The 13,253-nt window shown below is 44.6% G+C and overlaps 2 protein-coding genes across 11 annotated transcripts in view; one reads left to right on the forward strand and one right to left on the reverse strand.

Moving 5' to 3' along the window:
- Positions 1-7,885, forward strand: part of SLC8A3 (solute carrier family 8 member A3) — a 146,630-nt gene extending 138,745 nt beyond the window's left edge. For 8 of the 10 annotated variants that reach the window (XM_017516503.2, XM_017516506.2, XM_037734221.1 and 5 more), the window contains 4 exons: positions 611-735; positions 1,610-1,709; positions 3,393-3,668; positions 6,058-7,885. In XM_017516503.2, the coding sequence (XP_017371992.1) occupies positions 611-735; positions 1,610-1,709; positions 3,393-3,668; positions 6,058-6,434 (878 nt within the window). In that variant the 3' untranslated portion in view covers positions 6,435-7,885. The remainder of the gene's footprint in view (positions 1-610; positions 736-1,609; positions 1,710-3,392; positions 3,669-6,057) is intronic. The other 2 variants (XM_037734223.1, XM_017516507.2) reach the window with 1 other exon arrangement.
- Positions 7,886-10,714: 2,829 nt separating this feature from the next.
- Positions 10,715-13,253, reverse strand: part of SMOC1 (SPARC related modular calcium binding 1) — a 156,277-nt gene continuing 153,738 nt past the window's right edge. The window contains exon 12 of the mRNA XM_017516500.2: positions 10,715-10,886. Coding sequence (XP_017371989.1) covers positions 10,873-10,886 — 14 coding nt within the window. The 3' untranslated portion in view covers positions 10,715-10,872. The remainder of the gene's footprint in view (positions 10,887-13,253) is intronic.

Below are 13,253 nucleotides of genomic sequence, written 5' to 3' on the forward strand. Positions count from 1 at the left end.
TCTAATCAAAGGGGAATAAAAAGATTCAATCTCTATTTCACTCTAATCCAGAAAATACATCTTCATGGAGAAGTGGTCTTAAAATGGACTCACCAGCCAAAGTGGAAAAAAAAAATGTCTTAACTGTTCACCATGAGAAGGGACCATTGGTAAATGAGTCAAGATGCTGTGAAACCAGTAGACATTTTCTTTGAATAAATGTACTTCTGCACCTTCAAGGACTCTTACAGGAAGTGGTTGAACAAACCAGCCAACAGTTCAAAATAGTCCGAGGTCAAAAAATCTGGCCTTTCTTCCCAGTTCCCCAACATCTCACTGAATGTCTTGAGAACTTCACTTGATGCTATTTCTCAGAAAATTTTTGGGTCAGGTTGTCCACCCAGGTATAAAACAGAAAGAGCAATTCTTATCCCAGCCTGCAAAGCACATTCTCATGGTCTGGTTATAAACTGTTTAGTACTTCATAAAAAGAGGCACTAAAAAATATAAGAACTCCCCATTCCCAAGAGTTATTAGCTTTGTACCCACTGCCCATGCCTAATACTCTGATCCGTATCCTTCCAGGGAATGGAAAAGGCGTTAAAATGAGTCTGATTTTGTTTTGTTGCAGAGGTGACAGACAGGAAGCTGACTATGGAGGAAGAGGAGGCCAAGAGGGTAGCAGAGATGGGAAAGCCAGTATTGGGTGAACACTCCAAACTAGAGGTCATCATCGAAGAGTCCTATGAGTTCAAGGTCAGGCAATCAGTGTGGTCTAATTGAATAATAAATGAATTAAAGTGGGAGGTAGAAGACCTGGTTTTTTTTTTTCCCACTCTCACTAGTGAATATGTGAAGCTGAAATTGAACAAATTACTTACCCACCCCAGGTCTCAGTTTCCCCATTTGTAACATGAAACAGATAGGCTGGCCATTTGTATGTTAGGAATGTTGTGAGGAAACATAGCATAGAATGTGAAATAAATGGGCTAGAAAGGCCCGAGATGTATTATCACTATTGTTTAACTGCATTTTTAAAGCAAAAATATTAAAACTCACTACTATAGGGCAAGATATATTAACATCATTATCCTTATTCTCTATTGTATTATTCTAAATAGCCAATTTCAAAAGTCACAACCAGGTTAGGCAATGGGTGACTCACACCTGTAATCTCAACACTTTGGGAGGCTAAGGTGGGAGGATCACTAGTGCCCAGAAGTTTGAGACCAGCCTGGGCAACATAAGGAGACCCCCATCTCTACAAAAAATAAGACAAATAAAAACTATCTGGGTGTGGCAGTACATGTCTGTGATCCTGCATACTCAGGAGGCTGAAGTTGGAAGATGGCTTGAGCCCAGGAGGTTGAGGCTGCAATAAGCCATGATTGCACTCCAGCCTGGGTGACAGAGTGAGACCCTGTCTCAAACAAAACAAAACAAAAAGATTACAACCAAAAACAAAGAGAAATAGAAGGATTGCTTCAAAAGAGATCGCCCAAGGCCATTCCATGCAGAGCTGTCAGAACACCCTGATGGCAGGGCATCTTTCATTCCTTTGAAGAACCAGACTCCTCATTGGTTCTGAGCATTCTAACCTCATGATTCCAAGTTTTTCTCTTCCTAACAGACTACGGTGGACAAACTGATCAAGAAGACAAACCTGGCCTTGGTTGTGGGGACCCATTCCTGGAGGGACCAGTTCATGGAGGCCATCACCGTCAGTGCAGGTGAGAAGCATCTTAGGCTGGCCTTGCTGGGAGAAGCAGACAACCTCTGAGAAGGAAGTGTAAAGCCCACCAGACTCTGGGAAGGCCTGTGTGTTCAGTCTTCCCAGCTCTAGTCCTAGGTGCCTACTGATTCACTGGGCCACTGTGGAAAAGAATCATGGTGTAACTGAAAAAGCATGGCTATCTCTAATTTCAAATCCTTGTTCTGCTGTATGAACTGGAACCACGGACCCTCTCTGAACTCAATGTCCTCATTCCAAAGAGGAACTATTGCTACCTTTCTCAGAAAGGTAGAAAGCTACAGAGTCTTGTATAAAATACAAACTCAATAAATTCTGATTTCTGCCATTCTTTCTTTTCATTTGTTTGATCCCTCTCTTCTGTAAAATGTGGGACAATTCTGATTTAGAGATGTGGGAGTTAGGAGTTTATAAAATGTTTTGCATCGACTCTCTGACAAAACACCTGGATGATTCCAAACCACTCCCTCTGCATTTACTGACGGGCCCCCTCAGTAGTGACCCCCAGCACAGCCAGCAGTCCCAGCAGCCTGCAGATGTGTTGGAACAGAGATGCAAAGGGTCTCCCAACCACCGTTACTGTCACCTCTCAGCATCACCGAGGCCTTCTTGCACTGCTGAGCACTACTGGCCTTGTCTTTTTTTGAGAGGCTTTGTTGTCATAGCAACCCCCAGGGTCATATCCCCAAGGCCCCAGAGCCAGAGCAAAAGGACAGCAGGAAGAGAGGTTTGCTGCTGCTGCTGCCCCACTTTTCTCATCGCTTGCTTTAGATCTTTCTAGCTCCCCCTGTGATGACCTGACTGTGCCCCTTGAGACAATAAGCGGAATGTAGGCCACATCATCTACCCTGCTTCTTTTACAAAGGAGGCACTTGAGGTTTAGAAACAGTAGATGATTGACCCCAGCTCACAGATTTTCTTCATGGCAAAGCTGGAATGAGAACCCAAGTGTTCTGACTTCTACTCTTTTGAAACCCAGCTTCTACTGGTTATGCCAAAGCATGACAGAGGTTGCCCTTGGCAAGGCACAGGCATGCCTCAGTCCACCCTCCCCTCCAGGGCTGCTGAGTGGGTAACTCTGCTCACATTTCCTGGCAAGGACAATCAAGGCCCATCCCTGCTCTGCCCCATGAGGTATTTGGAGGATGGCACTGGCTTTGCAGTATATTCTCATGATCTGGAATGACAGTCATCCCCTAGGGGACAGATAATGACCAGAACCACAATGATTATTGCAGCAGTCAGGTCAGAAAATTTGAGAGGAGCCCTACCGGCGTCCGGTGAAGAGTGGCCGTGCTGAGCTGATTTCACTTTTCTTTGCCTAGACAACCAAATGCAGCCTGTGAATTCTCCTTTCTTTTGGCTCCACTATGTTGTCCCTCTTAATCACCTACTTTCTCCTCTTCCTTATTCCCTGACCTTCTCTCTCCAACTCTACCTTGGTGCCCTGTCTTCCACTGACCAGTGAGGCAGCCCAAATTGTTTCCCAGTTGTTTTCTGGCACCCCGGCCCTGCACCCCCCCAGCTGCCCAGAAGAGAGCTGGAGTCCCCTTCGAGCAGATGATGCCTGTGGTGTGGGTTAGGCTTGACTTTCTCATGAATGAATCTCATGAATGAATCTGACCTTACTACCCTTTCTCTTGCCTGTTTATCTTGCCTCCAGCAGGGGATGAGGATGAAGATGAATCAGGGGAGGAGAGGCTGCCCTCCTGCTTTGACTATGTCATGCACTTCCTGACAGTCTTCTGGAAGGTGCTGTTTGCCTGTGTGCCCCCCACAGAGTACTGCCACGGCTGGGCCTGCTTCGCCGTCTCCATCCTCATCATCGGCATGCTCACCGCCATCATTGGGGACCTGGCCTCGCACTTCGGCTGCACCATTGGGCTCAAGGATTCAGTCACAGCTGTTGTTTTTGTGGCATTTGGCACCTCTGTACCAGGTGAGAGTGAGAGGAGCTTGAATCTGCAAAGAGGATATTACCTGGTTCAAATCACCCTTGCACTCCATCTCATTATCTTCCGCCCTATGGCGGATCTGAACCGAACAGAGCTTCTGCCCTTAAAGTGCACAAAAGTCAATCAAAGAAATGAATAATGATATTAGTAATACAGCTAATATTTCCTGAGCACTTTCAACATGACAGGCACCACGTGTGTTCAGGAATTTACACATTTTCTCCCTGTAATGTTCCCCAAAGCACCATTAAATAGAGTAAGTTATTATCCCCACTTCACAGACAAAGAAACTGAGGCTTAGCTACATGCCCAAGTAAACGGTCCAATTTCTTAACCTCCACATTATGTGAATAGGCCACAAACAGTGCAATTAAAATAATGTAGATACTGTCCTCCTCCTATTTACCTCTGGCCATCTCTGGGAAGCTAAAGATTAGCCAGCTCAAAGATATCAAAGGAGAAATGCCCACTTACATTCTTGGCCTCCTCTGCTTGGAAGGACACTGTGAGTACAAAGTATCTCCTAGCAGAACAGGCAAAGGAAGCTCCACAGCTTTTATCTTTTTATAGGATGAATTACATACTCTCTTTTTCTTAGCAACACTCAGAGACAAATAGGAGCAGACATTCCTTCATTCATTGAACAAATGTTTACTGAGCCTGTTATGCCTGTTACAGTATTGTGCTGGTTTCTGGGACTATAATGAAAGGCAAGATACACATGCTTCCTTCTCCACGTGGCGTTTATAATCTAGTGAAGGAGACAACACTCAACTAATATAATTAAAGTTATCTGGATAAATCCTATGAAGAAAAAGAAAAGTTACTACATAAGGACAGAAGCTGGGCCTGAATGTCAGAGTTAGCAGGTAGAGAGGGGCTGCACTAGCCCAGGTTCCTTACTTAATTCAGTTGGGGGCTTTGGGGCTTCTGAACTACGAAAGTCTGCCAGGGAGCTGGCATCCCAATTGCCCCAAAAAGAAACAAAGGGCACCCCCCTGCAGGAAGGTTAGGCTAAATCTCATCAGACAGGACTCTGCTTGCTGGACCAAGGGAAATCCTTTTTGTACCAACCAAACATATCCTTCAGGAGAGTGGCTAACTCTACATCACAATCTAGGAAAACCTCTTTCCAAAACCCCAGCACAGGCCAGTGGGATTATTTGTCCATTAGTGATGCAAGAGATTTAGCTATTGTGGAAATGCATCAGGAGGTTGGAAATTAGATGGATGATCCCAGGAAATCCTGTCGATGAGATGCTGTGTGATCTCTGTTCTCCAGGCTTTGGGGAACCTGAACTATTAGAGGGGAGGGAGGAAATATGGGGGAAAGCATAGAGGTGGGAAGAAGTATCAGAGGATCAGAAGAACAAAAACAAATCAGGGCCATAGGCAAGAAATGGAAGAGATTTTATCTGGGAGATCTAAAAAAAAAAAAAAACGGCAACAATGAGGCAAACCAGGCAGACACCTTTAGGCACCTCCAAGTCCTTGCAGTTGGTCTAGACAACAGCTAACAGCATTTGAGGCTTTAAGAAGGTTATCCTGTGATCCGCTGATCTGATTTAGTGGCTTTGGGTAAAGCTCTTCGGATATAGTTGATGGTGTGGAAAGGGTCCTTACATGAGGGCTTTAGGGTCAAGTCTCTTGCTAACATGCTATGCGACCTTGGGTAAATTCCTTGACCCTTATTTTTCTTACCTGTGAAATAAAAGGAGTGGCTAGATGTCTCTGACAGTCCTCCTTGTGCCTACAATCTGTGCCAAGATCTAAAGTCAAACACCCTGCAAGGCCCTGTGAGACACATATAAACCACAAAGACAGAGCCACGTCTTCCTTGAGTCCACAGGTCATCCTGCATGTCCTCATCATGATTCCCTAACATGTCCTCTGTTCCCAAACTCCATCACCTTGCCCAGTGCTGAGTTAGTAGGCATTGCTCAATAACTCTTGGTGGTTCATGAGTAAAGGCCCCATATGACAGTTACAATCACGCATCTACTCCAAGCAGCTTCCCGGGGTGTCAAGGTTTCCTGGGGAGATGTTGTGGGATGGCAAACTTCCCTTTTACTTTTTCAGTAAAAAGTACTCAAAGGAGAACAATAAGCCCACCCAGTAAATATCAGAACTGGAAAAGCCCTTCAGAATCTTTCAGATCACTACAGATGAGGAATGGGAAGCCCAGCCCAGGGATGTGACCTACCCAGGGCCAAACAGCTGTCTTGTGGCAGAGCTTGGAGTAGACCCCCAGCCCTTGTCTCTCGTTCCTGGGCTCGGCCTACCAGCTCAAGCTGCTTTTTGGGAATACTGGGAAGACAGGCCCTGCACACCTTAGCCTTCCGCCAGCTCCCATGTGTCTCTGTCCTTTTCCAGATACGTTCGCCAGCAAAGCTGCTGCCCTCCAGGATGTATATGCAGACGCCTCCATTGGCAACGTGACGGGCAGCAACGCCGTCAACGTCTTTCTGGGCATCGGCCTGGCCTGGTCCGTGGCCGCCATCTACTGGGCTCTGCAGGGACAGGAGTTCCACGTGTCGGCCGGCACGCTGGCCTTCTCTGTCACCCTCTTCACCATCTTTGCATTTGTCTGCATCAGCGTGCTCTTGTACCGACGACGGCCGCATCTAGGCGGGGAGCTCGGTGGCCCCCGTGGCTGCAAGCTCGCCACAACGTGGCTCTTTGTGAGCCTGTGGCTCCTCTACATACTCTTTGCCACACTAGAGGCCTATTGCTACATCAAGGGGTTCTGAGCTGCAGAACAGAGCCTCCGGCAGGGCAGGCCCAGAACTTCTCCTAAGAGAAGGGCACTTCCCCACCAGTGACCTCTCTGGGCTGCACAGCCCTGGAGAGGCAGCGTCAGGACCCGAGCCCCAGGAACTTCACCCAACTTAGGCCCTGGCAATGAACTGAAAGGGCAAAGTCTTAATCAAACAATGGAGGAATCACCCACTTTACACAGTATTTAATTAAATACAAACAAACAACAGCAACAAATCCACCTCTGCCCCATCTCCCCCTCATATCCCTGACCCGAAGCAAAGGTCAGAGCCTTTCACCTCCTTCTGTTCCACCTTCTGATTATTCCTTGGCCTCTCGTTTCTTTGGAGGCAGGATTTCTCCTGTCTGTCCAATTCCATAAGTCCTATTATCTCACTCAGCTGACGAAAGGTGAAATTGAGTCACATTCATGTGGCTGGGGTGGGGTTCTTTTTTCATTGTAATCGTTGTTGTGGTTGCTTTCGTTTTGCCATTAGGTTTTGCTTATTGTTTTGTTTTGTTTTGTCTTTTCTTTCTGAAGTGAGTGAGAAAGGTGCCATGAAGGAATTCCAGGTCTGAGCCAACAGAGAGAAACATGAATTTTCAGACACATGCTCTCCCAACACCTCTTGGCTCCATCAAGACCCAGTTCCTCATCTCCCTGTTTTCTCTGAGCTCTTAGGAGGCGTGATAGCGTTGGGGTAGAAATAAGCTCGCTCACCCACGCAGGGTACTAACGATCCTATAGGGGCTTCAACTGGAGCAGGAGGAGCTTTTTATGCTTATGTTGAATCAAGTCAAATACAAAAAGCAATTGTCCCTCTCTGCCCAAGTCTTTCCAATTCTGTGTGTCTTTATGTCAATGTCCACTTGTATATCCTTTTGCAGGAAGACCCACCAAGTGGGAGAGAGGGACAAAAACAGGAATGGTGTGTGATGACAAAGGGCTTCTGGAAGAACAAAAGAGATACAGGCCTTCTTGAGTATCTTTGGCTTTGCACCTGAGGCAGGAGAGAAGAGATATCCAATCAGTGAGATCTTTAAGTGAAAAGTTTATATTGTAAATGTCAACGTCTGGAGAAATGTCAGCTTCACCACTCTCTCTTCCTAATGCTCTGTACAAAGAGGGCTGACTATATTTCTTGAAGTGGTGGAAACACTTAGAGGTTTATAAGAGAACAAGGGGCTCCCTTCACCTCTCCTGGTCCCTCAGGTCACATATGAAAGCACTTTTACAAGATAGGAACTGGAATTCCTCAATTTCTTCCATGTACCTGCCTGTTTTTAAACTTCATGAAGCTCTTTTGCCAACCTGTGGGGTAGTTCTTGCTCCAGTAAGAGGAGTCTTAGTTGTTATAATCCCATGGAGCCTGGGTTTTTAGAAAAGAAATCACCGTGCCCTACAGACCTTTTCCCAACAAATGTGGGAAGGACCTGGCTTTAAACACACACAAACACACACACACACACACACACACACACACACACACACACGGACATAAGACATCATCACGAAACTGCCCAAGGATCTTTAGGCTTTCTGCATTGACATAAATACATTTTCTAAGTGGGGGGGAAGAAATTAAAAACACCTGTTTAATTTTAAACACTTTTTTTAAGAAAAAAATATCTAAAAAAGAAACAGTGCTCATGTCATAAGCTATGTTGACAGTTGCCAGTGGAAATGTTGGGTTGGTTCAAAAAAAAAGTAATAAAAGCTATACTTATATCTCTCTACATACAGTTTGCTTCTCCCTGTGTTTCTTCAGTGAAAGGTCCAGGGGGCCACCCTAGGTTTCTTTTGCGGAGATGTGACTCGGGTGAAGGTGTCATCTCCTCTCACACTCAGGGGCCAACGTGTCAGACCCAGTATGTTTTAAGCAAAAGTGCTTCAGGGAAATGCCACTTGTCAAAACCTGGACTTTGCAAAGTTAGAAGATGTAAGTAGGAAGAGCTGTGGTAATTATGGGGGAAGGAGGCTTCTGTATCAGAAAGGCATGGCAGCGCAAGACTCTAGCTAGGAAAATAGTGCCCTGTACCTGCTACTAACAGACATCTCTTCACTCGTTAATTTACTCATTATTCATTCAACAAACAATTTAGGAGCATGTTTAATATACTGAACGACACTCTGATGACACAAAGAAGAACAAGACATAGTTCCTGACCTCAAGAAATCAACAGTCTAGGCCAGGTGTGGTGACTCCCGCCTGTAATCCCAGCACTTTGAGAGGCCGAGGCAGGTGGATTGCCTGAGTCAAGGAGTTAAAGACCAACCTGGCTAGCATCTCTACTAAAAATTTAAAAAGTTAGCCAGGTGTGGTGCTACATTCCTGTAATCCCAGCCACTCAGGAGGCTGAAGCATGAGAATTGCTTGAACCCAGGAAGCAGAGGTTGCAGTGAGTCGAGATTATGCCACTGCACTCCAGCCTGGGCAACAGAGCAAGACTCTTTCAAAAAAGAAAAAAAATAAGAAAAAAAAAACCTCACAGTCTACATGGGGGAAGTGATCCAGAATCCCATGAAACTCATTCAAAGAACAGGGGTAATGCTCCGAAGGCCTGGTGGGGGTATATTGTGGAACCCAAGGCAGGAAGCACAGGCAGGCCATAGGAGCCTGAAAGCTATCAGGAACTGAGCCCACTCTCCCCACTTCCCCCAAGCCACCTGGTCTCTCTCACCCTTGCTTCCTTCTGCCAGTTGGGCCCATCCTCTTCCTTTATCTCCCAAGGTGTTTCCTCTGATTTATTTTCTTACACACAGCCCAGCATAGTCACCAGCCCCGTCACTATATCATGACCTCACAGCTTTGATCACCACAATGAACTGGAACTTTCCTCTTTTCCTCTGAGAGCAAATTCTCAATCAAGAGAATATAACCAACTCTCCATCTCCAGAGGGCCATTCCGAGAAGGTAGAATCCTTTGTAGAAGACAGTCACGGTGTTGGAGTGCCTGTGGATTGGGTGCTTTATGTCAAATCTTCACTCCTGGTACAACCACCCAGGTGCGGAGAGGTGGAGAATGATCGCGTTGTAGGTACTATTGCCCCTTCTGAAAGCCAAGTGATGAGAAGGGGTGTATGACACAGGTGGACATGAAGGTGCAAATGCTAATGGCAGTCCTATTCCCTGAGCACTGTAAGAGTGATTTAAACAGGTGCCATGGGAACACAATGGAAAGAAACGCTAACTCAGCCTGGAAGAATTGGGAAAGACTTCACCGAGAATGTAACATGTAAGTAGGATCTTGAAGGAAGATGAAATTGTGATTTACTTTGGTAAGGGGCTTCATTCTGAAGGATGGACAAAAAGTGAATAGCACATTCAAAGGCACAAGGGTGAAGCATGACATGGCACAGTCATGGAATGATAGCAGTCAGCATGGCTAGGATAGAGTTCAAGAGGAAGGCTAAGGGTAGTGGATCCTAACTGTGCCCCACTGTGCCCTCTGCTGAGATATAGAAGGTGTCTGAAATAGGGTCCTGGGCTTAAACTTCTGGCCAAAAATGGGGCTGAGAAAGCAGCATCAGGAGTATAATTCCTACCGTGGAAGCTGAGAAGGAGATGGCAATGGGATTTGTGAGTGAAACAGATCAGCACAAAAAGCAGGCAGGGGAAAATGTTGGACCAAAAACCTCTTTCAGTTTTTTTTGCCAGCCAGTAAGTTAATTTTTTTTAAAAAAAAAATGCCTTTTAGCAGATTAAATGGTAGATACAAAATCACAAAATCCATGTGTGCCCATCACTCCCCTTTTCTGAGTTCTTTCTGGGTTATCCAGGTTTTAGGCTTTGTCAAAACAGAAGCTGGAGGAGAGTTGAGGAATGCATCCCAGGAATCTGAAGCCCTGGTTACTACTTTAGATGTCCCCACTAACTATTCATCTTCTCTTTGGATCCGTCTTCTCTTTGGATCATAATTTCCTGAACTATGATTGAGGTTTTCATAAATGATGTCTGAAGCCAATTACCTCTAGCTTTAATATTGTGGTCCTAGAATATATACAAAAGCAGTGTGTGCACACATGCATGCACACGTGCATGCACACGATCAAACTGCCTGGCTACCTTAATTGATACACCATTGTAGATGGCCCTTTGCAACTCCTTGGCCCTCTGGCCTGTGTATTCATCAATATGAAGAAGACATTGTTAGCCATTGTGCATGTGTTCATTTTCAGCACTTCTTACTGATTGAGCCACAACATGCCCATCCCCTTGGCTCACTTATCATTAGGGTAATATTAGCTGCTGTCATAAATAAACCCCAATACTTCAATGCTTAGCAAAATAAAAGTTTATTTCTCATGCCCATAATAATCCAGTAAGGATGTTCTTGGTCAGCAGGTGGCTTTCTTCCATGTGATGATTCAAGGACTCAGTTTCCTTCTATTTTCTAACTCTGTCAGCCTCTGGGGACCTGGAGTGTTCTTCATCTAGCAGTAGATGGAACAAAAATTAGAAAAAGCACATACACTTCTGACTACCTTGGCTTTGAAGAAGTACTCATTACTTTTGCTCATATTCTTTTCTCAGTAAAAGCTGGTCATTTAAACCCACTCACACACAAAGGAGACTGGGAGGTATCATCCTTGGTGGGCAGCCACTTCCCATTGACCATTCTAGACTGCAGAAGGATGAAATGTACATGAATGTTTTCTCTGCCACGTTCCCTTTGTGATTAAAGATAGACATGTTTACTCTTGTTGGCCAAGAGCAATCTGACCTATGTCTATTGTGGATTTTCATGGTTTATATAAAGCTTTTATATACATGTGTTTGAGTCTGATAAGAACCACAAGTGGTAGATGTCTTATTAACAAGGTTCTGAGATGTTAGATGATTCCCTAGGAAAATGCAGACAGTAAGAGGCAGACACAAACACAGGTCTTCTGATTCCAAATTCAAGCTATTCCCAGAATATTATGAACCCTTGTCACAAACACCAGAACAAAGAATGAAACTTACAGGAAGCTGGATCGAGCCAGCAAGAGATCCACAGAGAGGCAGCCGGGGTCCAGGGAGGGAAGGCGAGAAAAGCCAGTCAGCAACTGGCTCTCTCATCCTCCCACAGTTCCTTTCTCCTCTCCTTTGTCTCCATTCTTACTAAGTGAGGCGCTTCCTCTGGGGACACCTGAATGGATGGTGTGCCACTAAAAGCCAAGGGTAGACTGATGGAAATTTCCAGAAGAGAACTTTAACTGTGATAAAGTGATTTGGATCAAGGAGCCTGATTGCAGTTTTTGATGGACAGTCATCTGGCCCCAGGGAGGGGGTGATTCAAAAGACATATTCTTGGGAAAGGGAATCCAAAAGAAAGACTCCTGGAAAACTGCCCCGGTAGGTGTCTTATACGGAATTTATGGCATTTTCAGGAGGGAACAAAAGAGAGGGGAAGTCAAACTGACTTTATGAAAACTAAGATCAGCCTTTACTAGTAAACTTGAAGGTAATTTGTTATTCTATTCTTTTTTCTTACACTTTCACTGAAGTATAATCAACAAATAAAAATTGTATATATTCAAGGTCTACAATATGATGTTTGGATATTTGTTTACATTGTGAAATGGTCACCACAATCAAGCTAATTAACATACCTGTCACCTCATATAGTTGCCCTTTTTTGTCATGAGAATGCTTAAGATCTATTCTCTTAGCAAATTTCAAGTATTTAACACATTATCATTAACTGCAGTCACCATGCTGGACACTAGGTCTCCAGAACTTGTTCCTCTTATAACTGCAGGTGTGTGCCCTTTGAGCAACAGCTCCCTCTCTCCCCACCCATGCCCTGGTAACCACCCTTCCACACTCTGTGTCTATGAGTTCCAACTTTGGTAGATTCCACATATGAGTGAAATTATGCTGTAGTTGTGTTTTCTGTGCCTGGCTTATTTTACGTAGCATAATGTCTTCCATGTTCATCCATGTTGTCACAAATGCCAGGATTTCTTTCTTTTTAAGGCCAAATAATACTCCATTATATGCATATTGTGTGTGTGTGTGTGTGTGTGTGTGTGTGTACACACACACACTACAACTTCTCTACTCATTCATCCATCCATCAAGAGACACTTGGGTTATTTCCACATCTTGGCTATTGTGAAGAATGATGCATAGAACATGCATATACAGATGTCTCTTTGAGATGCTGATTTCATTTCCTTTGACCATATTCCCAGAAGTGGGATTGCATCATTCTTGCTTAAAAATCTGGAAAGGAGTTGTAGCCCAAGGTAAACTATTCTGGTACCACAAATCTTTAGATTCTGATTTCTAATCTTAGTTCTTTCTGCTATTTCTCAAGTTCTTTCTAGCTTCTACCTCAGCAAAAACACAATGGGAGTGGTTGTCATTCTGTCATCTTTACAAACTGCAAATTGCATCAGTGGAATTGCTTCTACAGTGCATGATAACTATTCATTTCTTTGCTGTGATTGTCACCTCTGACTGAGTCCTCACTCAATCAATTTCTCCTTACATGACTGTGCGGCAGATGTTAAAAACTGGTGGCCAGCAGACTTGATGTGTTTGACTCTTACAGTGCTTTTTCAAAACTGGAATAGTTGTCAATGTTTTAAAACAAAAACATATTGTGTAAAAGTCTGGATTTTGGCTTCTCTGGCCACACTGAGTAGGCATTCCCATGAGGCGACAATCCAGTGGAGCTGCTAAATGGTCACCCTATCTATGTACACAGTATTTATGCTCTCAGGTTGCAAGAATTGCTACCCAACCCATGTCTCATTCTTGTGACAAGCCGGATCCTGAAGCCATTTGTATGCCTGACAGCTGCTATGGATCAAGGATTGA

Source organism: Cebus imitator, unplaced genomic scaffold (genome assembly GCF_001604975.1).
Source record: "Cebus imitator isolate Cc_AM_T3 unplaced genomic scaffold, Cebus_imitator-1.0 Scaffold590, whole genome shotgun sequence".
NCBI lineage: Eukaryota > Metazoa > Chordata > Mammalia > Primates > Cebidae > Cebus > Cebus imitator.